The following is a 12,438-nucleotide window of genomic DNA, read 5'->3' on the forward strand; positions in this document are numbered from 1 at the left end:
TTAGGCAGAGAGTTTCTACAGTCTATGCAAAAGAAATAAGGGGGAGAAGAGGATTATCAAGAATGACTGTGGATGCTGTGTCCACTTCATAGTTGTCAAGAAATATACTTTTTTAAAAATATATATAAATTAAGGAACTTCCCTGATGGCCCAGTGGTTAAGCCTCCATGCTCTCAATCCAGAGGGCCTGGGTTCAATCCCTGCTTAGGGAACTAGAGCTCATATGCTGCAACTATTAATAAAAAGATCCTGCATGTCACAATGAAGATCAAAGGTCACAACTAAGACTTGGTGCAGCCAAATAAATAAAAATAAATAAATATATGATCCCTGGTGGCTCAGACGGTAAAGCCTCTGCCTGGAATGCAGGAGACCTGGGTTCGATCCCTGGGTTGGGAAAATCCCCTGGAGAAGGAAATGGCAACCCACTCCAGTATTCTTGCCTGGAGAATCCCATGGGTGGAGGAGCCTGGTGGGCTACAGTCCACGGGTTCGCAAAGAGTCGGACACGACTGAGCGACTTCACTTACTCACTTACATATATATGTATTTTAAAATATATAGACTGTAGCCCTCCAGGCTCCTCTGTCCTGGATCAGGATAGCATTTGAAGAAAAATCAGTTCCAGGAATGTCCCAATCAGAAGCCAGGCTCAGGTGCCTGCTGCCTCCATCCCCTAGAAGACCCAAGCAGACCAAGTCCCCCAGGCTCTTTTTCCCCCTAGAAAGTGGTAGCCTTGACCCCTAGTCTGAGTTCCGGCTTCTGGTTATTATCACCAACAAACCTTGTCAGTCAAGAATGCCAAGATATGGGGATATGGTCTTTGCCCCCCAGGCATGCTGATTCTGTGGTACAGTGAGGGAAGCCACAACAATAACAGAAAGACCAAGCACTGACTGGGTTCAGCAAAAAGGCCCCCAGCCCCTTCCAGGGATGGAGCATTTCTTGAGAGCCAGTATTCATAGGATACAGGTTTGAAAAGTTGGGGTTAGGGAAGGCTGAGGACAGAGCAGTGACCAGTGTACAATGGCTGATGAATTCAGATCATTCTTTGGAGCCTTGAGATCCCCGAAGGTGAAAAGAGCCAGATTCTATGGCTGGAGTAAACCCTATCCAGGCCACAGGGGACATGCATAGTCCAGCACCTTAAAATGCTGAGCACCACTAAGAAGACCCAGAGTGAATACACAAGTCAGCAGCGCCCAGCTTCCCTTCCCCCTTTTCAGGTGGCAGGCCGGAGGGCCCAGACTATGCGAGATATGACAGAAATGAAAAGGGGCAAAGAGGGGAGAAAAAGAGCCCATAGTGGGAATCAGAGAGCTGCAGAGTTCTGGAAATGGAAGTTCTGGAGGGAGAGTTGGTCAAGGGAGGATGTATTAGCATCCGCACTGTACTCAGAGCTGGACAGGGACAGTGGCGGGTCTGTTTACTTAGCCAAACTGGAATGAGGTGGCCTTCTGGAGCTCTTTGGACCTGGCCTGGGCTTCCCCACTGATGGGGTGGTTTGAATCCGTGGGACTCCGGCCGAGCGTTCTCGGCCTGTAGAGGCCGTGAGAACACACCAGGTGGAGGCGGGCGAGCGAGCGTCCTGGGAGCCCTACCCCTACTTTCTCGCTTCTCCAGCCGGAGCAAGAGGCCAGTGCCCGGCGGGGTAACGAGCGTCCAACCCCGACCCGGGTCTAAGCCTACAAGCGGACATTAGGAAGGGGCGGTCGGCTGCCTGGGCAGCGCGGCCGCTCCGCGCTCCCGCCCCCGGGAGTCGGATTTGGCGCCTCCCCCGCGGCGGCGGGAGCCTGGAGGTGGGGTCGGGAGCCAGAGCCCGGGGCTCTGATGTCACCGCGCGGCCGCAGTCCAGGAGCGCGTCTCGGGTTGGAGCTCAGGTACGCGGCGAGGCCGGGGGCCAGGCGGTGGAATCGCTGATCCCCGGGGCGGTAGGGCGAGCCCCGCGGCTAGGTGCGGATGGGAGTGGCTGAGCCGCTGCGGAGCAGCCCGCGCGTCGTTGGGTCTGGAGGTGTTGGGCTCCACACCACGTCTGGTCTGCGCGAGTCGGGTCGGGCTCCTGCGCCCCTGTCCCCGCCTCCGGCAGAGGGGTGGTGGGCGCAGAACCGGTAGCGGCGGGAGCTGCTGGGGGAGCACGCTGGGGGCTGGCGAACACGCAGTGGGGTCTCACCGCACCCCCTAGCCACTCCCCGACCCCCGGCTCATGCCCTTCGGCAGCGGAGCCGCTAGGGACCCAGCCCCCACCCCTACCGCCCCCCTCTCCCGCGTCCAGGACCGCGTGGTCCCCTGCGCGCGTTTTGAGCCCTCCTTCCCCTACGGTGAATCCAACAGGAAAGGCCGAGAAATGCTCCGGCCGGGGGCCATCCACTCTGCCAGTGTCCGGGAGGCGTCCCTCTCCTGCTGCACCGCGTGACTTTGTCGCCCCCTGTGGCCACCAGGCCTGTGCTTCTTGTCTCCCTGACGCACCTCAACTCAGTTTGAAGCCTCAGGTATGTGGTCCGACCTCGACCGCGGCCTCCTTTCCCCATGTGCCTCAGCATCCCTCGTTTCCTGCCCGCGGCTCGGAGCTAGAGCCTATGAAGACTCTACGGGTGGGCGGCGGCAGCGGAGAGCAGATGCTTCGCAGGGTGCGTTGTGGGGAGGACAGGCTTGGAGCGTGGGGAGCCATAGGGGGCTGGGAGAGCCGTGGAACTTCCCCTTATGCCTGCTCTTCCAGACTGTGTCTGGAGAGCTGGGATTCAAGACAGGCCCGGGGCCCAGAAACTCAGTCTGGGTGACATGGAGGCAACACCCTACAGTGAGCCTACCACTGAGGAAGACCATCCCAGATATGATTTAATTCCTGATCCTTATTGATCATTTGAGGTTGTCTGTCTTTCTGGTCACTTTACCTGGATCTGTTTCTGTTGCCTTTGTGTGACTTTAGTCACTGGAAGCAGTCTTCATCTGTTCCCAAAGAACCTCTAACTAAAAACCTGGGTCTGTCTGCTTGCCTGGTCCAACCTCTCTGCTGAGGTCCAGACCCACATCTCAACCTACCCAACTGTTCACCAGACTTGCCACAAACACTGCAAAGTCCACAGGCCCCAGACCCAGCCTGGAACCCTTGGCCAATCCGCATCTCAGCTTCCTCATTCCTGACACCAGTACCTCCACCTCCTCAGCTCCTGGCTCTGAACATTGAAGTCATCCTTGTCTCCTTTTCCTCTCTTGCTCTTTGATTCAGGTGATGTTTATTGCAAACGATGCCAATACCATATGACCCTAATTAATCTAGCGGTTTTCCAGCAGGGATTCCATGCTGCTCCCCCTGGACTGATGGGGCTTGAGAAAGCTTTAGTTCTGACTTATATTCAGTGCAGGCATTGGCTCTGCAGCGCAGCCCACCCCACAGCAGACATTAGTGCTGATGCTAGGGCTTCTGGGGTGTGGCCACTCCCAGCCACAGAGGCTGGACTGCAAGAGGTTCCCTGCAGCCAGACAAAAACTCTCTGCTCTTTGGGCTGAGGCCCCAAAACACACTAAAGGAGCTGGACTTTCCTACCCTATCTTGCATGGGTATCGGGTGCTCAGGTTACCACTGAAAAAGCATTCTCAACACAAGTTAAGGTCAATAAGAAAATATACAGACATTTTTATTATCCATTTGAGCTGTTTTTATTGGGTGAGCTCAGAACCCTTTGTCATTCAGTAACTCACAAATAAAAATTTTCAAGGCCTTTTTTAAGGAGACATCTTTGTATTTGAACAGTTACCCATGCCTATAGATGCATTGAAAGTCAACATGGGTAGGCCTGAGTGGCATGAGCCAGGATAAACAGTGCTCCCAAGTTGGGCTCAGAAGGATAGCAGGAGAGGGGGCCAGTGTCTGGGTGGCTGGAGGGGTTCCCTAGAGGAGGTCAGTCTTCCCAGGGGCTGCTACTCAGAGTAGCTTCTTTTCTTTGTGAAATACAGAGAGTATAAACTACTTTGCAAAAGTGGTCCCCAAGGCTGAGTGTGAGGACCAGCCTTCAGGGCTGGCTTTAGTAGGTACAGTGATGCCTCCAGGTGGGTGATGTCAAGATGTTCTAGTACCAGATCAGTGAGAGCCCCTCCTGGGAATGTTGGAAGTACTGCTTCTCCCTTTAAGGAAACACCCTGTGCTCCCACTACTAACCTCTCTACCTGCCCTAGCCAGCAATCTGTAGAATCTGGGCTCTCAGGGAATGGGGTAGAGGATGATCCTGAGCTCCAAAATGTGTCTAGGAGGCTCACCAAAGTCTCTTTTTTCAGTTTCCACCCAGCTATGGGCCACCCTCCTCTGTAGTCCCAACCAAGCAGCTCAGGGAAGGCAAACCTGCTTTCTCCCCACTATCCACACACACACACAAAAGTCCCTATAGCCCACACTGAACCCTTAGTTCCCAAGACTCAAAGCTACTTTCACCCCTGATCCAGGTACACTCCCCCAGCTCCTCCCCTTGACCCCCCTCCTAGCACTGGGAAGGTATTGATTTTTGGCCATTCCTGTTCCAAGCTATGCTTGCCTGCTTTTTTGGTTCTTAGTAACCTGAAGGCAATGGCACCCCACTCCAGTACTCTTGCCTGGAAAATCCCATGGATGGAGGATCCTGGTAGGCTGCAGTCCATGGGGTTGCTAAGAGTCGGACTGAGCGACTTCACTTTCACTTTTCACTTTCATGCATTGGAGAAGGAAATGGCAACCCACTCCAGTGTTCTTGCCTGGAGAATCCCAAGGGCAGGGGAGCCTGGTGGGCTGCCATCTATGGGGTCGCACAGAGTCGGACACGGTTGAAGTGACTTAGCAAGTAGCAGTAACCTGGGTAACCTGGTCAGTGTCCATGAGTGGCAACTGTCTCACCCATTCTGTCCCCTTCTTCAAAAAGACTAATGGGGAGAGAAGAGTAGGTGGAAGCAAAGAAGCCCTCAACCTTCTCCACCAAAGCCACCCACCCCCCATCTAGTTCCTGCAATTCTGCTCCTTTCCTTGTAGTTCAACAAATACTTCACATCAACTACATGCCAGACATTGAGGGTACAGAGATGAGTCAGTGCAGGGCCTGTCCTCAGGAAGTTCATGGGTGGGAATGGGGAGAAGGAATCACAGGCAAACCAACAATCACCATGCAGGATGTTGAGTGCTGTGAGGGGGAAGCTAGGACACGAGGGATCCCAAAGGGCCAGGAAACCTCTAAGCTGAGCCCTATAGGAGGAGCAAGAGTGGCACAAAGACGAGGTGAGCCTGTCACTCCTAGACAAAAGGCAGAGTCTCCCAAGCAGGGAACATATTATCCTGGGATCTGACAGTAATTTGAAGGGGGTAGGGGGGCGGATTGTTTCCCACAGAGGAGTCTGAGCTTTGTTGGGGGGGACTGGGGTAAACTGGCTTTCAGCAGAGTTTGCTTCTAGGAAATTGATTCTGGCTTCAGTAAGCTTGGAGGCAAGCCCAGATTCCAGGCAGGGCTCTGCCTCTTACTAGCTGTGTGCCTTTGGGCAAATCATTCCCTGGTTCAGAACCTCACTGTCCTCATCTGTAAAACGCAGGCAACAGTTGTGAGGTTCAAGATAAATATTTATTCAGAGCACCTGGAACATAACTGGCCCAGAGGAAGGCTGTGAAGCTGCCCCTGCCACCTGACCTGGGTCTTTCCTCCCCTCCTTTCTTGGCTCCCCTCTGATCTCAGATCGTTGTTGACGTTGTTTATGAGGAAAAGATCACCCGGAGAAGTTAACAAAGCAGCCAGGAAGCGGCCAGGGTGGGACAGGGTTGGGGAGGGAAGGAGCATGGGTACGTTCTCAGCGCTCCAGGAGGTGCCAGGGTAGAGGCTGGGCCAGAAGAGCCCCGGTAGGGAATGGACTAGGCGCCACTTCCTTCCCCTGAGCTAAGGCCCTCAGCCTCCAGAGGCGCTCCCCTGGTCTTCCTGCCTTTGCCATCGCAGACGAGGGAGGTGCCGGATGTTAGGGCCATGGGTCCCGTGGCCAGGGAGGCGATGTGTAAGCATGTCGGTGTTGGAGGGGCCAGCAGGCTGTCCTAACCCATACCCGGAGCGCCTCACCTCCCACGCCGCCTATGCTTTTCCAGGCCTCACAGAGCTGGCCAGCCTCCGCCCTCGTCCGAGCAGCCATGGAGGCCCTGGGTCCGGGAGGTGGCCGCACCTCCCCGGCCTCGTCCACTCGTAGCCTGGACTCGCGGCGGTTGTCCGCGCCCACCGACTCGGCCTACAGCTCTCTCTCCGCCACCTCAGGCGGTCCTGAGCCTCCTGAGCCGTCGCCTTCGCCGGGGACCCAGCAACTTCCCTACCTGGACTGGGACTACGTGCGCGTGGTGTGGGGCGGCCCGGCCCCCGCCGCCAGGCTTCGCACTTCCCCGCAGCCCCGGCCCGCGGCCGCCGCACGCAGTGGGCCTCGTGCCCCCGAAAAGGGGACGCCGGGACCGCTCAGCCGCCAGACCACCCCGCTGCTGTACGCGCTGGCGGCCGAGGCTGAGGCCGCGGCGCGGGCAGCCGAGCCGCCCAGCCCGCCCGCTTCGCGGGCCGCCTACCGCCAGCGGCTGCAGGGCGCGCAGCGGCGAGTGCTCCGGGAGACGTCCTTCCAGCGCAAGGAGCTCCGCATGAGCCTGCCCTCCCGCCTGCGGCCCGCGGCCCCCGCGCGGCCCTCTGCCGAGCACCCGCGCTCCGCCTCGCTCAGCCACCCCGGCGGGGAAGTAGAGCCGGCGCGCTCAGGGGCTCCCACCCAGCAGCGGAAGTGGTGCTTCTCAGAGCCAGGGAAACTGGATCGCCTGGGTAGGGGCGCTGGGTTGGCGAGGCAATGCTCCGGAGAGGCTTGCTCCAGCTCTGGCTTCATTGGGCCGGAGCCTCGGGAATGGCAGCAGAGGACGCTGGCTGAGTTTGAAGGTCACCAGATCAGATCGCTGCCTGCGACCCAGCCCCCAAGCATAGAGGACCCAAAACCCCGGTCCTTGAAGTTTGGCAATGCCTACAGGCCCGCCGCCAGTCGGAGTCGGAGCGCTTCCGGGGAAGTCTTGGCCCCCTGGGGAAGTCCAGAAGGTGTCACGCCCATTGCCCAGGTATGGAAGATAGGGGCTGCCACCCTGGGGTGGGGGAACCTAGAGGACTGAAAACGTGAGCAACATTTCACCCAACTGCTTGCCTTTCCAGGCTGTTCCCCAAGGAGCAGAAACCCCTAGACCACGGTTGCAGAACAAACTTAACAGGTGAGAGACATGGACCACTATGGGAACTGAAAGTTGGGGGAGGCAGTTTTCATGGCTCTTGCTCAAGAAAGAAGGCTTCCAACCACCCTCTGTTTGAGCCTTATGTCTCAAGGCAGAGTGCAAACCACACCCCCTAATCCCACTCCCAACACCCCACTGTGTCTCTGGTGCAGAACCAGAATCTTCCTTCCTGGTCACTGTGGTCAGTGTGGGGTCCTTGCCTCCAGGTTCCTGAATCAGAAGGAAGCTGCAGAAGTGTGTCCTGCAGAGGGACCCCACAGCGGTCCCTCTGACTGTGAGCAGAGGGGCTCAGAGAACTGTGTTGTGTCTGTTCGGCTCCCATCCCTTCCTGATGATGAAGTTTTCCTGGAAGAAGCCCCCCTGGTCAGAGCAAGATCACCTGCAGACTCCCAGACTCCCCTGGGGCTCCCAACCTGGTGAGTTCCCTCAGACTTTCAAGCAGAGTGAGATACACCTTTCCTACACCCATCTATAAAATGCTGGAGAGGCAGGGAACTCACTCTTGACGGAAGGCTGGGGGGGTGCGGGGCGGGGTGGGTTGGGAGGGGGGAGTGGTTGCAGGGGGAGAGGAGAGGGGGGCCCCTTGGCCAGAGCTTTTTCTGACTTAGTGTCTCTTCCATTTTCAGTGTCCATGTCTCTGACCAGGAGTACGGAGCTGGCTTGAGTCAAAGGACTGACCAAGCTATAATCCCCCCAGAGCAGCCCCTCCATGAGAACCCGGAAACTGCAGGGGTGGATGAGTATTGGCAGGAGTTAAACAGCTCTGTGAATGTTTCCAGGCCTACATGCTATAGCCCCGCTGAGGCTGCAAATGGTGACATCCTTACATTTGACCCCAATGGACTGCTGACCACTGTTCCCCCCACAGCTGCAGAGACTGACCTGAAACCTTTCCCAGGTGATAGCCTGGGACCTCCAGACAATGATACCCCAGGGCCCCCTGACCACAGTGTCCTGGCTTGGGGCCCTGGGGAGCCTGGTCCTCGGTCAACATGGGCCAGTCCACACCTCGAGGAGCTGGTTCAGGAGCTGGCCAGATTGGATCCCTCTCAGAGTGACACTTTCACTTCCTATCCCAGCCCAGAGCCATCCCTGGGCCTGCTAGATGGACTGATTCCTTTAGCTGAGGTCTGGGCTGCAATGAGACCAGCCTGTAGGGAGGCTGGAGAGGAGGCTGCTGGTAATTCTGAGCCAGGGTGAGTGAGGGGCATCAGGAACTCAGAGGACTTTAAGCCCCTGATCTCTGGGGCAGGACAACCCAAGGAGTTCTGGTTTTGTCCCCAGGTCCTATCTACTTAACTCCACCCAGCACCTGCCAACTTCTCAGGAGGAGACAAGGCCTGAAAACCTTACCACCCACGTTGTGCCTGACCAACCATGTGACCAGGGTGCACTAAAGCCAAATAACAGCATCCAAGCCAAGAAAGTGAGTGTGGAAGGGGCCATTGGTGGCTGATGGGGCTAGAACCCAGAGTCTGGTCTGAGGAGTCAGGGGCCTGGCTCCAGACTTAAGTGCCTATGCACTCCCGGCAGGCAGAGCTGGCGGACCTCCTCCAAAAGATGCTAAGGGACCTTCAGGCCGAGCAGAAGCAGCTGCAGGGAGCGGCCGAGGCTTGGGCCAGGCGCGGAGCTGCTCTGGAGGCCGCTGTCGGCCAGGCCTGTGCACCCCACGAGCTGGAGCGGTTCAGCCGGTTCATGGCCGACCTAGAGCGCGTGCTTGGCCTCCTGCTGTTGCTGGGCAGTCGCCTGGCCCGCGTGCACCGCGCCCTGGCCCGGGCGGGTGCAGACAGCGACCCTGAAGAGCAGGTACTGGTTCGGGCTGAGGAGGGCGGGGAGGCGGGGAGGGGCCTGCATCGGGCCTGGCTCACAGCGCCCTCGCCCTGCATCTCCAGGCCTCTCTGCTGCAGCGACTGGGGCTCCTGCAGCGGCAGGAGAAAGATGCTAAGGAGCTGAAGCAGCACGTGGCGCGGCGGGAGCGAGCCCTACGCGAGCTGCTGGCGCGCGCACTGCCCGCCGAGGAGCTGAGCGCCTACCGCACCCTGCTGGCCGGCAAGGCCGCCGTCCTGGCCCAGCAGCGCAGCTTGGACGAGCGGGTCCGCCTTATTCAGGACCAACTGGACGCAGTCAGGAACGACCTTGGCCGTCATCCCTCGCCTCCCAGGCCGGCCTTCCCCTCAGGGACCCATCCTCCGGATAAACCGCCCTTCCCCACTCCCCTCATCTAGTTACAGGCGGTGAGGGTGGGGAGCATTGCCCTTGCCTCTCACCCACATGATTCCGGATGACGCTGGTTTATTCGGTGCTTTTCCCTTGGGGTGGGGAAGACCCAGGCCCTGCTTTGCAGGGGTACTTCTTCCAAGTGTTCTCATGTGGCCTTTCCCAAGTCTTGTGGATTATCTGGTGGTTAACTGAGAAATTTAAAATCTGCAGTATTCTCTCCTGTGATTGAGAAAGAGTTCCGGTAAGGGTTGGTTGGAGGGAGATGAGACAAGTCAGAGAAGCACTTCAATTTAAGATTCAAAATGGCCATTTCTTTTCCCTCTCAATAAAAAAATTGATGAGAAGTAATACCCGGAGTCTGGCTTGGAGGCAGGGTCTTGTTTGCAAATTTCAGACACCTCCCTGACTAGAGCAGATTAGCTATTTGTCAGAGGACATCAGTCAGGTCTGGGAATTCCTAGAAAGACTGAAGAAACAGGCTTGAAAACAAAAGGGGCCAGGCAGATGCTGTCACCAGTAGTCCCTACCTCTTCTGGTGACTGCATTTTTACCACAAAACCTGATTGGCTGAGGTTAGGTCCCTTTTGCTGGTTTTTACCCAAGCCCCTAACCTCAGTGGTATAGTGGAAGTGGGTAGGGCTGCCTCCCTTCAAGATTCAAGGCACAGGGAGCTTCCCCAAATGGAAAATGGATTCAGATGCTTTGCCTAAAAACCCTGATGAGTGTCAAATACACTTGGACATTTGGGGAAATTCATTCTGAGGCCCAAAAAGAGCCGTCTTCCTCGTCTAGTTGTGTTATCAAAACTGAATTTGTCCACCTCTCCTTTGTAAGACCCTATGGGGTCAACCAGGCTTGAAGAGGGCAGTTGGGAGGATGGGAGCTGAATGGGGATGAGTCATGGGGCATCTGGAGACCTATTATGCTGGGTGGCTTATGTCCTGGAGATGCCCATTTGGGGTTGGGCTGGAGCTGAGAGTTGGGGGTTAAGGGCTAGAGTGAAATGAAACAAATGACACACACACCCTCTGTGTACATAGAATCAATGTTCTCCAATATACATGTGAAAATCTGCCTTAGTATTTGGAGCTGCAAAGGCTGGGGACCAGAGCATTGTTCATGCAAATACTGAGTGTATTTTTGTAAGCTGGGTACCTTAATAATAATGGTATCTAAAGCCAACTGACCTCTAAGTGAGAAATCTCTGCTTCTGAGCTCCTTTTCGGATGCATATTGTCACTAAGTGCAACTGGTTGGGAATTTTAAATGGTCGTATTCATACTAAAAGCATTAGTTATAACAGTCGCGCTATTGAGCACAGAACAATGCTCACATTGTGCTTTTTATAAAAAACATATGGGGCTCCTGCTGAGGCGTTTGCGGGTTCTAACATTCTGCTCTACTCCCCTTTGAACGCTGTGGGCGGGCCCTCCGCTCCAAGGTCCTCTGCCCTGTGGGGCACCTTGCAGCCAGATGCCTTCTGGAGGGATCTACTTATTTCTCCCTTTTGCCCTGTACAGTGCTCATTGCTTTCTCCTATTGTGATATTCTTCCCACTCCAGAAATCTTACCTGAAAAATCCTACGGACAGAAGAGCTTGGCGGCTACAGTCCATGGGGTCGCAGAGTGGACGCGACTCAGCGCGCATTGTGATATTCTTAGAAATACATTTAACCTCGTCCATTTAGGCCAGTGGAAATTGTGTATTTCAGACAAAACACTCCCAGCCCTGAATGGGCATGGGAAGCAGTGTCTGCCCTTGTCCGGTTAAACTGCACTTTGGTTCTTGGCTGGTTTTGGCCATGGGGAAATAGGAGGCTGCTGTACTTGTCTCTACCAGATCGAAAGCGCCCACCAAAGTGGGGCGCCAACTGAGCAGGTCCTTCCATTTGTTTCCTTCTCCTTCCTGCCCCAGTTTATCTTTCTTCCACACCCCGCTGTTCCTTCAGAGGACAAGAACGATCTCAGCATAGGTGTTGGATATTGGCACCACAGGCTAAGACTTGGGAGTGAGGGAGGCAGCGAATACGAGAAGCCGGGTGAATTCCACGCTCCTGGACGCTGCCAGCAGATGGCGCTGTTCTTTTTATAATCCTTCACCACCTCTCCAGCTACCAGGCCTTCCGGGCTCCCCCAGGGACGGCTGCCTTGTCCTGAGCAGTATCCCTGTTGGGCCTGAAGGAGGGGGCTAAGCCTTTGCTTCTGTTGGAAAGAAATTCTAGCCAGCTGGCTGTGGGAAGGTTGGCTCGCTTTCCTTTGCCACCTCCTTCGACATTTGTTGGTTAATGAGGAGTGGGGAGGGGAAAGCTGGGGGTGGGGGTCGGGGGGTTGATCTTGAGGATCAATACCCAAAAGAGCCTTACTTAGTTTCCCACGGTGGAAAAAGAGGGTTCCTTGGGTCTCTGCTGGGGTTTCTGTCCGCACCTCCCCAAGCTTCTGCGCCCCAGCCTGCTGGTCCCACCACCCCCAGCCTGGCGGCCTGAGGCGCCGAGCCCCACAGCTTAGCGGAGTGCCCTTGTTGCTGGGCAACAGGCAGCAGGAGGCCTCCTCTCCCACTTGCCTCATCCCGCCCCCGCGGTTCCTCCTAATATGGATTTAATTAGTGTACTTTTTACCTTCTGACTGTAAATTGGAAACTGAGTAGGGAAGCAATGTTCCGCGGTGCCGTAAGCCGGCGCTCAATCTGGCTGGAACAGTCTGCTCCGCACACCACCTACCTCGGCAAGCGCCTGGAGTGAACCTCAGAAATCCTCAGGGATTCTAACTCGCTGTTCAGTCACGAGTAATTCAGAAGCTTTCAGACGACATTTAGGTCAAATGCGGTTGAGGACCACCGCAGAGAGAAGAGATAAAGGGGGAATGTGGGGGGCGGGACGCAGGCAAATGCTGTAAATCAATCCTCCCAAGGAACCCATAACGTTACTTTCACCGCCTAGCTGCAGTGTAAAAAATCACCATGGATGTTTACCTGCTGTCTTTGAAAT

General features: G+C 55.9%; 1 protein-coding gene across 2 annotated transcripts; it reads left to right on the forward strand.

Annotated features, from left to right (window-relative positions):
- The first annotated feature begins 1,844 nt into the window (after window positions 1-1,844).
- On the forward strand, window positions 1,845-9,802 carry SHROOM1 (shroom family member 1). 2 transcript variants are annotated; one of them, XM_040240125.1, is made up of 9 exons: window positions 1,845-1,880; window positions 2,332-2,489; window positions 6,083-7,066; window positions 7,158-7,213; window positions 7,441-7,650; window positions 7,861-8,430; window positions 8,519-8,660; window positions 8,768-9,040; window positions 9,127-9,802. In XM_040240125.1, the coding sequence occupies exons 3-9, from the start codon at window positions 6,125-6,127 to the stop codon at window positions 9,457-9,459; spliced, it is 2,526 nt and encodes an 841-aa protein (XP_040096059.1). In that variant the 5' UTR covers window positions 1,845-1,880; window positions 2,332-2,489; window positions 6,083-6,124; the 3' UTR covers window positions 9,460-9,802. The 2 variants fall into 2 exon arrangements, with proteins under 2 accessions (XP_040096059.1, XP_040096058.1); XM_040240124.1 differs by lacking the exons at window positions 1,845-1,880; window positions 2,332-2,489 and having other exon boundaries at window positions 4,811-7,066.
- The last annotated feature ends 2,636 nt before the right edge of the window (window positions 9,803-12,438 follow it).

Source organism: Oryx dammah, unplaced genomic scaffold (assembly GCF_014754425.2).
Source record: "Oryx dammah isolate SB20612 unplaced genomic scaffold, SCBI_Odam_1.1 HiC_scaffold_5, whole genome shotgun sequence".
NCBI classification, from domain to species: domain Eukaryota; kingdom Metazoa; phylum Chordata; class Mammalia; order Artiodactyla; family Bovidae; genus Oryx; species Oryx dammah.